This window comes from Heliconius melpomene, chromosome 18 (genome assembly GCF_056956725.1).
Source record: "Heliconius melpomene rosina isolate 202511_hmr_F chromosome 18, ASM5695672v1, whole genome shotgun sequence".
NCBI classification, from domain to species: Eukaryota; Metazoa; Arthropoda; class Insecta; order Lepidoptera; family Nymphalidae; genus Heliconius; species Heliconius melpomene.
This window is the reverse complement of record NC_140406.1, coordinates 14,497,513-14,513,688: the sequence shown is the minus strand read 5'-3', so window position 1 is coordinate 14,513,688 and position 16,176 is coordinate 14,497,513. Positions and strand designations below refer to the sequence as shown.

At 32.0% G+C, this 16,176-nt stretch overlaps 1 protein-coding gene across 7 annotated transcripts in view; it reads left to right on the top strand.

The window, feature by feature from the left end:
* Positions 1 to 16,176, top strand: part of pan (transcription factor pangolin) — a 122,795-nt gene that overhangs the window by 43,086 nt on the left and 63,533 nt on the right. For all 7 annotated transcript variants that reach the window (XM_085202139.1, XM_085202137.1, XM_085202140.1 and 4 more), the window contains exon 3: positions 8,370 to 8,433. In XM_085202139.1, the coding sequence (XP_085058265.1) occupies positions 8,370 to 8,433 (64 nt within the window). The remainder of the gene's footprint in view (positions 1 to 8,369; positions 8,434 to 16,176) is intronic.

The window sequence follows — 16,176 nt, the reverse complement described above, 5'->3', positions numbered from 1 at the left end:
GTTGAATTTCGTATGATGACGAGATAACTTTTTTCTGGCCATACCAGATTCTGTTTTTTTTTGTTTTTTTTGTTGTTTTTTTTTTTGGTTTTGTGACATGGACTGGCTACGGTGGGTGTTTCGCGGGGTCAGCGAGGATAATAACTGTAAATTACCGTCGTTCTGTTTATTAAAATTCGCTGGACGTGCTCTAATGGGAAAATTTTAGTACTTTCCACACGGCTTATATTTAAATGTATCTCGGTTGTGCATTTTGCTTGCTGTCTTTTGTATATTACGTATTGAAATTTGACGCTTCATTCGCTTGGTTTCTTTAATTAATTATTAACTGAATATTCATAAATGTTTACATTTATGTCGTGTTTTAAATATAGCTTGTTGAATAATATTTTAATATATTTTGTTTAAAACTTTTTGTGCCTTATAAGAAGGCATTGCAACGCAGTTAGAATTTGTAGCTGAACAAGATTTTTGTGGTTTCAAATACGTTTGACGGAAACTTTTACTAAGTTTTCATCTCTTATTTGTAGTTACACAAAACACTGTGTCGGATTATGATTTATCACTGTATTTTATATTCTTATCTAATTCAAGTCTTAAAATTAAATTGTTAATGTTTAAAATACGTACCCAATTCCTTTTACAAGAGTGACATAATACAAAATAAAAAATATATAGATATTTCATGCCTAAACGAACGAAATACAAACAAGTGTTCGACAAACAGCCAAACAAATGAAGTAAAGGCCAATCGCTCGTCGGCCAGAATCAAATAGCAGCTAGATCTTCAATCAACGAGAGCGGGACACCAATATTAATTACCCAGGTGTGAAAAGGAAAGGTAGCGGTCGATCAGTTCAGCCCGTAGTGCTAATGAGCAGGGGTCTAATTACGTGTGAACACAAACGTTAGGTATATTATATAGTGTTATGAAACTATTCTACGATAGCTGTTTGTGCTAAGTCGATTGTGATGGTGTTTTATTTCTTATTTTGTTTTGTCTTTGGCCTTGATTGTGTAAATTTAGGAGTTGTGCCTATGTTAATTTTAATTAAATTATAGAATTCTACACTTAAAATAGTAGGGTGGACAAAGAGAACTTAGTGTTATGTCTTAATAATCAGTTTCCTCCTAATTTTCAAGACATATGTTGAATGGCAGTCTTTAACGCTGCGCTTTGAATTGTTTCCAGTGCTAGGAAATAAAAATTGGGAATCGTACCCAAAACTATCGCGCTTACAGGCCAGACGCTGCACGTATCTAAGGTCAGAAGCTGCCTATTCTGACATATTGAAATTCTTGTACGGCTCTTATAATTGTTCATGTAAGCACCTTTGTAAAGAATTTTTTGCAGAACCTTGCTATGAAAAATCTAAAAACGTCTAAAGTTATTCTACATAATAATATATATATTCTAGGTATACCTACTTGTAACGGCATTTCTAGTAATTATATTTGCATTAATGCAAATAATAAAATTCAAAAATGAATATTAATAAACCATACTCACCACAAAAACATGTATTAATACATTTTCTTTCATAATTGCATCGATACAGATGCATTATATCTGCATAATGTTGTAGCATCCGTTATTTACTAGTTGCATCAACTTAGCGCGTCGATAGAGTCTAACTAGTACGTACATGCATTTAACCACCTCATTACTTTAATTTAATTTTGCTACGTCGGAGTAAGCTAGAAATTATTCTATTAAACTTTATTTATTTTATGCTATGTGTAAATATAGTAGTGGATTATCAAAAGATTCTAGTTTTAATATTACTTCAATCAAAAGTGCATTCACAGGAGCAAACAGGATGTGTGTGATTTACCGTGATGGTATTAGATTCAAATCTTTGTCTTTTAATTATTTATATTAGTTGAATATTGAAATTTTAAAAGTTTAATAAAATGCTTTGTGAGAGGTTTTTAATACATCACACTAATGTTCCAATGGAATACTTATTGCCAGGGTTAAAATAAAAAAAAAACAAAATCATGGACATGAAACAAATAAGTATAAATTGGTTACTATAGTAACCTGACTGGCTGAGTGACTGTAACAAATGGTTTGAATTGAATTTTGTGTTGGATAGTACATTTCTCAAGGAACACTGTTATAGGCTCTTTGTGAGATGTCGAACTTTTACTTATTTCCATTTGACAGGCGAAGCCGGAGGTAAAAGCTTGTAATAATATATCTAGCTTATAGTAACCGACAAATAAACAGTAGCCAAAATTCATCTACAATTCGCATGCATGCACAATGACGTCACTTCCACTATTTATCTTCTCAACGATTCGTGACCGAAAAGCGAAAATAAAAAAAGGCGTCCGAAGGTCCGTCCGTTCTCAGAACTGGACTTGTTAGTATCACCATTTATTACACCACAGGCTATAGCTACATATGCAGGCGGACGGACTCGCTCGCATTAAAGGCACGAAATTGAAAAGTCAATTATACGTAAATGTGGGTAGTTCAAACAAATATTTGCGTGTTTGGCTAATTTTTTTTTATATGATTATTATTAAAGTTTTTACAGTTAAGAGATGATCGTTAATATTTAATATTGTATTAATTTTTATGATATTTTTTTGCTGTATGTTATATTGCAGGGCAGAACCTAGTTTTAAGACGATAAGTTCCCCACACACCGCGCAATTCTCTAGACATACCTGCTTAGTGAAGGAGCTTAACGCCGTGCTTTATTCTTTTCTTGTTATAAGAGCGAGGAAATGAAAATAATTTATATTTCCGAGTGAAAATCGAACTCACAACAGACGCGTTTACATCCAAACGTTGTGCTGTTGCACCACGACTGCCTCTCATATTATTTTTAAATACTTAATTTTACGTATCTAAAAACATGTATAAATTACCACCTTTGAAAAGATTGCATGTTGGGTGGCGAACCTAAAAGACACACGATCTATTCGAACAAAGGAAATGTAAATAATATAGAAAATCTGTATTTTTAATGATTGCATAAATTAATATTTAATGAAGCTCACCTGCTTCACCGCGCTGTAAACAATCTGTAATCTGTGGACTGTAACGATATCCTAATAAACAATTTATGTTTGTAATTTTAATTAAAATAACAATTTTATGTCAGGATACGACAATTGATATATAGTTCAATTAAAAGTTGTTAAAGCTGTGAAAGAACTTAATTTTTATAGATTTAAATTATTATGGCAATTTTTAATTCATACTAAAAATTTATATATATATAAATTATTTATAGATGCCATAAAGGGTAAATACCACAAAATTTATTAAATTGGGCAAATGATTGTAATTAATAATTCACCTGCAAGTTTAGTCTATAAATAACATATTAATTATACAACGTTCAAAGAAAAACCTCTAATTTTTTTCAGCGTATTTATATAAAATAAAATAAAAAAAACATCGCATGTTACCATACCGTTAAAAGTCAAAGAATCTCTAAAACTTGACCAGTTTTGACTTTTTAGCAAACACAAGGATAGGTATTCGTGTTATTGCGATTGATTGCAGATGTCATTCGTTATTAGGGATGTGTAATTACGTACGTGGAATACTATCGATGTATCGATATACCAATTAACATTGCCACTTTCAAAGTTGTAACTTACGGGCTAGCGATTTCTTTTTATCGATAAAGGCAGTTCGGTGAAATTGGTCAAATCATGTCCGTCAATTACGTTACTTAGGATCGTTTTTGGATGGGTGGCCTTTTAATTATATGTGGTTTGTAGTTTGTAATGTTGTTTTAGGATGCGTCTATATGTTTGTTTTTTTAAGGTTTTGCAACAAAAAATTTTAGGATTGTGACCACGTAAAGTCTACAATATGCAGACTTTGATATTTACATAATGGAGTATATTACTTCAGAGAATATCACTACGTTTTCTCTTTTGTTTTTCTTCTAATTAATAATTATTAACTCCTAAATTCTTATCACATATATTTTTGTGGTGATTGTGTAAAATTAGAACTAAGAGACAATTAACTTTGTATTGTGTTTTAAAAGAATGGTATCTTCTTAAAAATGTAAAAAAATCACTGTAAAATTTTAAAATTGACTAAAACTTTTAAATATTTTTTATTTGCCGCTTCATAACCGTAAATATTTCGATGAATGGACAAAAGCGAGATGTAATGGTAAACAATTAAGTATTTCCAGCATTCCTGTTCTTATCGGAATCGATTAATTTTTATATCTTTAATCGATGCTTATCTTGTGTTGTTTTTTTTTTTAACATTTTTTGCGAATCTTTTATATTTTTAATTTTTTAAAGTTTAATTTATTTGACCCTGTCGTGGCGCAGTGTAGCACGGCGTCTGACTGAGAACACAACAGTCATGGGTTCGATTCCCACTCGGCGAATGAATTATTTTTATTACCTTCTAACAATAGAAAGCTCGACGTTGAATTCCGCCACTGGACACACCAAATTTCGACGTCACCAAAATTAGGTACGTTAAGTTGAGTAGATAATAGGTATAAATGAAAGTTTTACTTTAAATTTTTAGTTTACCTTAAAAATATTACTCAAATTATTTTATTCAACTTGTTTCATCATCATGAAATTGAAATATTTGAACAAAATGTCGCTAATAATAAATCGTTTTTTAATTTTTCCTTGCTTACACGGATACCTGGCCTTCGAGATAAGATTGTCAGTGTAATAATAACAACGATTAGTACACAATACGCAAGTATTTGATCGACGCCAGATATAGAATAGCCTTAAACTTGTAATTTTTTTGTTAAACTTCAAAATTTAAAAATGATAATGGTGCGATAAGGCTTTAAATGTTGTTTGTAATATTAACCTGATTGAATAGAATTGTAAAATGACAAACATCATGCAATTTACTTAAGAAATAGCATACAAAGTGACTAGGCAACACGTTATTCATTTAAATTTAGTGACAATTTTTTGATTTTGACAAGGCGCAGCGTTGAGTTCCGCCAACACTATCTTAAAACTAGATTCCCTCAGACTACCCTGGTACAGCGTGAAGCTGAAAAAACACTATTTTTCCAGTTTTTGTGAGCATTTTAAAATATTATTATGAAATAATAATATAGTAAATAAGGACACAAAAAATCAAAGCTTTTAGTCACTTCCGTATGATATCTCTTATAACATGTAATATTTACTGTCATATACATACTTTCGAAAACTAATATTGGCCACGTGTACGTGTAATACACAATACGTGTTCCGCGCTAAAGCTGATAAGCTATCGATATGATTTTTTTGATACATCGACATCCATCACGCTGTCCGAGGATTTAGATAGGGATTTATCGAGATTAGTCCCTTCACTAGTTTAGGGGTCATTTTGTAGTTTGTATATAAAAAATCACTTACATGTATTATAGGTAATACTATTAGTAGGTATATTAAATGAGTTATCGTAGTTGTAAAGAATAGGTATACCTATTCCTGAAGTGTTTTAATGGGAACGAGGGTTTCCTCTACCGGTAAGACGTAAATAAGATATTTATAATTTCTCTTTCTCTCATACTTTAATCATTACTAGACAATGGATAGCGCAAATAGAAAATCGTAAAAATACTTCACATTAATCAAACATTATCTAATTTGTAGACTTCCTTCTGGTTTGATAATACCATGATATATCATTGCGATACCACTATCTTCGAACTCGCGACCTCCTGGAAACTAAGTATGCCACAGACAGACGCCATTAGTCGCCGCCTTTATATATTATTAGCTTTTAAGTGTGACTCCGCCGAGTACCCGAGGTAACTCTGACCCTAGGTAAACTGAAAATCTATAAACAATTAACATGATATAATATAGTCTTAGATCCCAATTTATAAACCGCTCTCAACTCTGAGGCTGATTTTAAGAGCGATCTTCAGATATCGTTTTTATTTATAAGATCTATTATTATTATATTTTATTATTTTTCAATTGTAATATCTTGGGCCTTCGTGGAGCAGCGGCACAAGGGTGTGACTATTACGCGACGGTTGCGGGTTCGATCCCCACTCGAGGAAATAAAATTATTTATTTACATTTATATTTTCATTTCTTTCGCCACTCAACACGCTATGCCTCCAGAACTTGGCGGAAAGTGGAGAACGGAGTGTCATAACATTATGTTCTCTCTGCCTGCCCTGCTGTGTGCGGGATACAACAACGTGAGACCAATGACTCAGTAGCAAACAAAGGTCACGCTTTCAGTCATTTATTTGCAAAGTCATTATATAATGACGACCATTAATTACGAGTTGAGGGGCACTTAACATTTTATCTTGTCATCTAAACGTTCCATGGAAAGTCGAATTAGGTTTGCATTTCACTAAATGCTGGCTAGAGCGATTATGATATGAATATATTTGATATTAATTTCGATAAAAAACGTAATTTAAAATGGAAGGAACTCATTATTTTCTCAGTTATTTTAGTTATGGCAATGTTAGCTGAGTCTGTACAATATTTTGAGACGTATGGGATTATTTTAGCGCCAGTTATTAAATCCCCACCAGACAAAGTGCGGCGTTAAATTTTGAAAATTGTATTGAAAATGGGAATGGATTTTTTCTAGGTTGCCTCTAGGTTGCCTCTGCCGACCCAGAAAAAATATTTCTATTACCTTATGATCTAGAAGATATTAATTAATTATTCTTATTTAGCTAACTACTAGCACCCTCTTTAAGAATAGCAGAAAAACATCCATTTACACATTAACATTTATTAGTTATCAATCGTATTAAAGAAGCTCAGGCATCTGCGAGCCTTACAAGGTAAATACATCTGTACTCTAAAAAATATCTTAATTAAACATTTGTACGAACAAAGTTATACAAATTATCAATTGTTACATATTCATATGTAAGGTTATGTAAAGGTTGAACGCACATTTTTTAATAAAAAAAACACTTTAATGTTAAAACTCTTTATAGTTAGTTACGTTGCAGCTTTCAATTAGCTGTAATTAAAAATACATTTACACATTTTTGTATTTCTTGTGTTATTTTCTTCTATGAAGATAAATGGTGAGGATATTTGCATTCTTAATATACAGCATTGACAGTTATGTGGTAGAGACCAATCGTTCATACCATATATGGTATTTAAATGATGTTATGTTGGAATTGCATTGTTTACTTGGAAATATTGGTTTTGTTCGACACACATTAAATGGGGTAATGATATTAAAAAACACATAAGACCCTTCTCTTTTTCTTTGTTCTTCTCTAATGACATTGATGTAGTAATTTATATATTTTCACAAGGACATTTGAAGCCTGTCGTTTTAATTCCGATACGTTCCCCTTGGCTATTACCATATTTGACCTGTTTTTTCTATTTCAAATTACTTAAGAATTTATCATAATTGATAATGGCTAATACACTGTTGTAATAACAATGGTAGCTCAACAGGCTGTTAAACTAAATGGTCATCTAAAAAGCTATCATGCCCTTGTCTAGGGGTAAACACCGAGTCCGAGTGGGGTAAACTGATTCCCTCTATCCAATTACTGCCCTATACTAGATATTGGGTCACTATTAGTGTAACGCACGATTTGATCGAAAATGCGATAGGAAACTATGTTTGTTTAGTTTTTAGATACATGTTGTTATGCTGATTTGTTTTTTATGTTAGGATATGAAAAAGTACTTGTTTATTGTTCATTGTAAAGCGTTATATTTGAAAATTAATTGCCTTATGTAAATAAGTAAATATAAAAAGAATTTTTTTACTAAGTGTCAAGTAAATAGTAATTAAATTATTATTAGTTGAGGGTTATATTTAAGTTGATGTCAACATACATATATTTAATTACATATAAGAAAATGTTATTCACAATAACATATATAAAACATATTAAAATAGAAACTATTAAATTATTTTATTTAATTTCACTATCGAACGACATAATAATACTCTCCCAACAATCACTAAGGTGTTGAGATTTCAACGCTCCATTGGCCCTTTGGCCAGAGGAAATTCGTTCCGAATTAATGATAGCGGAAACATCTCGATTTGTTATATACTTTATTACCTTTATAATAATTGTGTTTGGGGAAGCCTCAAGTGGAATTAGTCGGTCATCTTTTGAACATCTACTTGTTAACGTTAACAAGTAGATCACGGTAGGCTTTCGTAGGTTTATGTTCCTGTATAAGCTTAGTTTGAAAAGCTTTTAAATATCTTTAAAAGTTTTAAGGGCAAATGAGGTTATAAATAAATAGTATTGTTTAAAAATGTGAAGTTAAATTACTGTCTTCTTTATTTAATAATCTCGAATTAAAATTATAATTATCAATTAAATATATTAATTTGATACTAAAAATATATGATAACTAATATTTTTTTCTTATTATTTCAGGAAAAATCGGGGGAGCCTTATTCCGGTAAACTATCGGTGAAATCGGATCTAAGTCCTGTATTTGGTAAGTTCCATAAACAATTATTTTGTATATAAGAACGAAAAATATGTAGTTTTTGCCATAAAGATTTAAATTGGACTAGTATTCGCGACAATCCTTGATAAGACACATGTGAATAAAAATAATTCTAAACCAGTTTGAAGCAATGCCCTTGTTTAATTCAAGTTCGCAGCTGAATGAATTAAAGAATAGCGTATTGTTACTATTTAGCCGAATAATTATTATTAAATGTAGAGTTATTACAATATATAAAAAATGCTAAAAAGTTTATTTTTTTTATTAAAAAAACACAAAAGTTTCAAAACACACAAAAGTTTCTATGCTTTTGTAGTTAAAGTGAACAAGAAGAGGAGGAGAGTTTCGCCACTTTAAATCTTGCAATGTCTGTTGAACTTTGTTAACTCTAGGTTCTCTCTGCGGCTAAAGCGTTGACTCGTCCGCATAATGCAGGAGCAAAAAAACAAAATCACATTAATATTATTCAAAATTCGTCCTCCTTACAAGCCAGACAGGTGAGAATTACAAAGTAGTAGACTGTTGTGGAAGAAAGTTGTTAATAACTTAGGTCGCCCATAAAAAAACTCGAAAAGGCATATTAACATTACAACTTATGATTTAAACTGATTCATTTGAAGTATAATGCTATATAATTTTATTAAATCACAAACTCGATTCAACCAAGAAGACTTTTGAAAGTGTCCTAAAGTGATGGAGCACTAAGGATAAAAAGCCTGTGTTTCACCCACATTTTTCTGAATCGCGTCTCTATAAGGGCATGATGAGAAATTTTCGTAACTTTATCAAACATTATAAATCAATTAAAATTATCGGATGCATTGGCAGGTTGCTTTCCTTTTAGGGTTGGTGTGTTTTGATTTGGTTATACGCTAAATACAATTGCTTGTAGTTGTGTTACTTTTAATATAATTAACATTTTGACACCAATGGACCACCAATTACTAATCATCTGTACCTAATGAGGGAAATAATTTTGCGTAACCATACGCAAACATAGATTTGGTTAGAAAAACCGCGGCATCTTCCAACGATATGACTGAATGAAGGGGAACTTGATAGATAGAGACTGGAGGTGAATGTCTTGGTCCTCTCTACCGAATTCCGAGACTCCTAAAGTAAAAAATATATTTTATTTATCTTCCTTCCTTCTTAGTTTCACATTTTTTCTCGCCTAGGCAAAGAAAATCTAGTGTCAAGAAACTCTGTTTTCCACTTTTAGCCCAAATTTGAGATATTATTGAGTGGCCGTGGGGTTAAAAAAAATAAATATATTTTTATTTGTTGGAAGAATTGCGAAAATGTAAATATAAATGTATCTAAATAAAAAACTGCAAACTTTAAGAGGCAGGTGGCAATAAGAACATTATGAGAGAAGTATCGAGTCAACTTTGTCTGCTACTTCAGTAATAAGCTATCTTGATCACATTACATTGTAGCCACCTTATATTAATGTTGTTTTTATGGAAAGTATCTTTGATTTTTATTGCGACTTTTATACTTACAAAGTAATTAAACTATAAAATGTTATTTTAAACTGGCAGCTTGTCCTGGCGTTGCTTGTTTGAGTCTATATTTGGTCTATAAAATTATAGAATGTTTTATATAAGTTAAGTTAAGAAAATATGTTGGAAAAAAACTTCAGTATTTTATGTATCAAAATAGGATTAGCATAAACATAAATCCATTTACCTATACTTCACTAATAGTCACCCAACAATAACAACTTTCATTTCGACTTCAGAACCAAAAGGATAAATAAAAAACTTAGATGAATCATCAAATAGTGAACCGTACATAAAATTGTTTTCTATAGATTCGAAGGTGGGAATTATCGCCACAGTAATGCGACCCATGGAGGCCATTATGTTAGAATTATGTGTATTTTATCGCCAGCTTATAATCATCTGTCACTATTCTTACAATATTTTTGTATAATTTCATCTGACTCCACCTCTAGATATGTAGTGTTAGCGTTGATTTACGGGATATCGATTTTGTGATTCGATTCTGATTATATCGATGTTATTTTTTTATCTATTTTAAATATTTGTTTTTAGATTTGTTTATATGTATAAAATTTTATGAAATCGCATTTTGAATTATGTATAATATGGTAATGCACCGCTCTTTCCAAAACATCGATGATGCAAAATTTATACTGTCATTTTATTTTTTAATATATTTTTAGAAGAATACCACTCAATGCTACTATTAAAATACAAACATAAAATTTTCAGCAAATTAACAAATAAATATAAAAACCAGACAAATGATGAAAATAACATAGTAATATATTGATATTTTATATTTTTTATTAAAAAAAAATCCATCAAACACTTGTATCGACATTCCCATCACCCACCACTAACTCGGTATACCTCGTTACTTGTTGTTATTAGCGTCGTTTTTTGTTATGCCACGGGATGTTTCGAGAGACCGGTTTTCTAATCTGATCAGATCGCCACCACGCCCGAGACTCGGGGCGAAGAAAAAAGAGTAAAGTGAACTGATGTACCAAGACTATTGGGGATTGGGATGTATTTTATGGGAACTTAGACGCTGGACCGTTAAAAAGATTTGAATTTTACTATGTTGTTAGATTATATATGTTTTAGTTTTACGCTGTATCCTGCACATAGCAAGGTAAGTAGAGAGAACCTCGGAACCTAGTGTTATGACACTAACATTTACAGCAGTAGCCGCAGTAAAACAGCAGTTCCCAATAGATAGCAGCAAAAAGCATCTAGTATCCCACACACAGCAGCCATAGCTGCGTTTTGTTTTTCCCCTAGAAAGTGCCTTCTTTAGGAAATAAAAATGAATTATTGCATCAAATGGGAATTTAAATTTACAGTCAGTCGACGAGCTCGTTAAGTAATAACACAAAAAATACATTATTAAATATTAAGTCTAGTAAAATTTTATTTCAAACATTTGTTTGATAATGTCTAAAAAACGTGACTATAAAATGGCTTACTATACTATATCATTATAAGTTATTCATACCAAAATATTTTTATCGAATATGTTACAGTTTTTATAAGAGCTCATTTCTTTAAACCACACAAAGAAATAAATCATACACTGCAAACATATAAAAAGTAGTCCAAACATAACAAAAAATAAACTATATTAAATATCAAGAAGCACGATCGATCAAAATCCCTCTATACTTCGATAAATAAATGATCTGTGAAGTCCATAACGAGTAAAACACGTTTTGCTCGAAGAAACAAGAAAGTAATTTTTTAATTGAGTTGATTTAGGAAGACTTAGTGTTACAACACTATATTAAAAATTGTTCGTTCATTATCAATTAAAGAAATAGCGTAGCTTAACCTCTCACTTTGTCTAATTAGACTTATAGAAATATGAATGTTCAAAAATCATCGTGAGGGATTTAAACCTATAGTCATGACAAATCCGATACTAACTGCGTCACTTATTTTATATATACGTTTCTAAAAAAGTTTAATAAACTTATTTTAATATTAAAATAATCATATTAAAGTAAATTTACACTGGCTTCTAAACACTTCATTTATCTATCTATCTATATAATCTATGTTAATTCGTCACAGTCCACGGATTAGTGACATTTTTTCTTTAAACTATGAAGTCCACTATCTTATATTGTGAAATGTTGTCAATCTTTGTAACATTTTTTGCCCGTTTTAAATTTCATTTCGTCTTTTTTTTATGATTGTGTTTGTGAATTTATGTTTTAGCTGTAGTTGTCAGTTCAATTTTAGGTGGGTTTTTAGGTATGCATTTGTGGCCCGAGGCCGTCGTGACCCAGCGTTACAATGTCTGACAGCAAAACGCGATGGTTGTGGGTGCGATCCTACTTGGAGGACTGAACGAGACAACCAAGACCACTCCAGCCTCAATTCAATACACAATATATCAAAAATTAGGCAGTGCGTGGGGACGGAGTGTCCTAACTCTAGGCTAGGATGCCTCTGTCTATCTTGCTATAGCCAAATATTTTTTATTCAGAATAAGAAGTTTTATGTCTAATTTTTTGAACGTCAAATAATTTACCAACAGTTCACTAAAGTTAATGCTTCTCACACTTGACAAGAACCGGCGCAACAAACACAGCGGCCCTTTTTATATGTAGGATATAGCGAAAAACTAATATAATATATTATCCTAAATATACATAGATACACTAAATATCAACACAATAAACTGTATCTACATAGTACTTAGTTGATGGGCTATCACTAATCCTCGTTATGTCCAAGCTTCACACCCATCAGCACAACATTAGTTCAGTCCAGACGGCGTATCCGATCCATAATACCACGTTCAATTGTAGCACGCTATTCATCCCACTTCATTTCGCTTTAATACTTCTCTTTTGCTACTGTCTGTCTGTTTTGTCATTATGTTGAAGTGATAAGAGGCGCCGTGGGACTGGTAATTGTGGGTTCAATTCCCACCACATATTTTATTATTCCACTTCCCTGTCCTGTCAAGCAAGTGCGGCGTTCAGTACCGCCATTATTTATGTTCTGTCTTGAAAATTTTGCGTGGTGACGTGAAGTGTCTTGTCTCTGAATTAATAAGAAAATATAGTGAAGCTACTTTTTTTTGTAGTTCTAATTAGATGTTGATATTAAGCTGGCGTCGTTATATTAACGAGGTTTTTACTATCAGCCAACTGACACGACGGATAGATAAACATATTATATATGTAAGTATATGTAAGTATATGTCAGTATATATAATTATCTATAATGAGAGGTAATTACCGTATAGCATTACATGCGATCGTTACGCTTATTCAAATTCAATTGTTTTTTGCTCGACCATTTACGGTCCGAGTGTTTAATGTCAGTTGTTCCTCAAAAGGAGAACTTTTTTTGTGCGTTCACTTAAATTTCAAATGTTGGGCATCTGTTAATTTAAAATTAACTATAGTGGTTTTTAATAGTTTATATACGTTTAGTATAGCTTTTTGTGCTATTACCTGTGACAACCGTAAAGTTGTTTATTAGATAAATTGCATTCGTAAGTTTCAGCTGACAATGTATTTTTATATTGTCTTATAAATTGGAATTATGTTTATGATAGCTTCTTTGTAGGTCGAATTGTATTCAAGTGAATGTATGTATTACTTTTTTTTAAAATACTGAACGCTATAGAACATAAACAACAGTAGAATTTTATTAAATCTTATATCATGTATTTTTTTTAGCTTCACGCTGTATCCCGTACTTAGCAGCGTATACAGAGGGAAACTGGAAAATTAGTGTTAAGACAAACCGTTCTAAATTTCCGCCAAATTCCAGAGGTATTGCGTATTGTGTGACAGAGCCCAATGCCGCGCTTTACCTAGTTAACAAATCGAGGAAATGAAAATAATTTTTTTTTGTATGGAAAAAGGACAAGGCAAACGAGCGTTCGAGCGTTATTGTTATATTAGTGGGAATCGAACTCACAACCTGCTGCGCTTATGTACTCCTGTCGCACTGCAAGGCAATAATGTAAAATATTAATAATACCATTAAAAAACCCTTAACAAACAGTTTTTACTCACATTTAAATTATATTCGAGCGATATTCACATAACGAGAGGAAAACATACCCATTATAGCAGTCAACCTGCAGCTACACTAATAAGTGCACAAAGTATGTCCTCTTCCCATATAAACATCAATCATTCTTGTCCACAAGAAATGGTCTTTTTATCTAAACTGAGGTATGATTATAGACTATAGTACTACAATTGTATAGTAGACCAGTGTTAGATTACTATGGGAGACTTCATGCCTGTCACATCTCTTATATATGATCAGAATGCCACCTATGTATACTTATTAGTTACAAGTGTTTATTTTATAGTGGGTACACTGTTTTTCAATGAATATATTATAGCAGGATAGGTAGATCTAGTGTTAAGATATTCCGTTCCCCTCTTTTCGGTGAATTTTCATGACATTGCGTGTTGAGTAGCGGATCTCAACAACGCGCTTCGCATTGTTACCAGAGCTAAGAAATTAAAATATTAATGAATAATAATTAATTTCTCCGAGTGGGACTCGAACCTATAACTGTCGCGTTCAAATGTTTGTGCTACTGCGCCACAACGGTCTCAATTATCCGTAATTATTTTATACTATTACTTAATGATATAAAGATCTGCTTAACGATTCTTGACGTATACCAAGGTAGAATAAAACACGTCGTTACCCACTTTCCGCACGATTTTCGAGAAATTGCATGTTAAATGGTGAAACTCAACGCCCGTTTTCTCAACTGGATCGGAAAAATGAAAATAATTAAATAACTCCCTCGAGTGAGAATCGAACCTCCAAACGTTCACATCAATCAGCCACTATACATTTTTATAAATGAATAATAAAGTTTTTAATGTACGCAAATTTAAACAAAAAAAATAACATTTCTTATATTCAAGATCTATACAAAAACACTTTATTTACCTACTGATAACGGATCTATAAAAATAGTCTATAAAATTTTTGAAGTGATTTTCAAATCACAAGGGATTTAAGTTAAGTTTACAACGCGATAAGCCACATCAAAACCATGTGACCGGATTGGAAGGAACCTCGGCAAGTATCGATGGCTAGGATTATTTATCTAAGGTTAAAGTGGATCTCGCCTAAACAAATATGGGTCCCCGCAATCTGTTGACCGCAAAATTATGGTGGAAATGAACCAGTGTCCGGTCCAGAAGTGGGAGGTAGCTATGTCTCACGTGATTTTGTAGATCTTTTTTATCATTGTAGATGTAATAAAGATTTTTGTGTGTCTTTTATAATCGTGTTTATTGAGTCTCCGCGGCGCAAAGGTTCCATTCCTACTCGAGGAAAAATTTAATTTCCTTACTAAATATTTTCGTTTCCCTGATCTGGTACCGAGGCCAAGTCAGCGTTGAGTGGTGGAACTCGTCACGCTATGCCTCAAGAATGCAGCGGAAAGTGGGAAACGGAAGTGTCTTAACATTAGGTTCCATGGTTCTCTACGTCTACATAGTTATATGCTTGATTAAAAGAGAAAAACAGAAAAGTGGTTAATAAAGTCTATTCTGATACACTAAACACCTTACATGCACTTCAGTAACCTATCTAAAAGTGTGATATTATTAATACCAAATTAGTTCCACCATCGTTGAAGGTGAATCATATAAAACATTCAAATTTATGAGAGATCACGTAATAATGCTTTTGATTTTTGTCAACTATTTTTTTGGCTTATACCTAAAAGTATGTTTTTTGGGTTACTTTTAAAATAAAAATGTTATTAAATCGTTTTGACATTATTTATTTATATTTATTTTATTTTATTTTTATAATAATAAGAATGATTCTCAGATAATCTCAACAATCTGTTGTGTGCATTTTGCCTTTAGTTTTTTTTTTAGCTACTGACAAAACTAAAGACATATTTTCAAATTTTATTATTAGCATTGCGCTACAATTACTTCATAATGAAATATTTCACGTTTTACCCGCACATAGCAGGGTAGGCAGAGGGAGCCTGAGGATCTAGTGTTAAGTCACTCCATTTCCAACTTTCCGCAGAATTCTAGAGGCATTGAGTGTAGAATGACGGGACTCAACATCGCGCTTTGCCTAGTTATCGGAGCGAATTAAGAAAATATAGAATATTTAATTTCCTTGAGTGGGAATCGAACCTTTAGCTTAGCTTAGTCTAGCCCCTGCGCTACGACGTCCTAAAAAATGTCCATAGCGT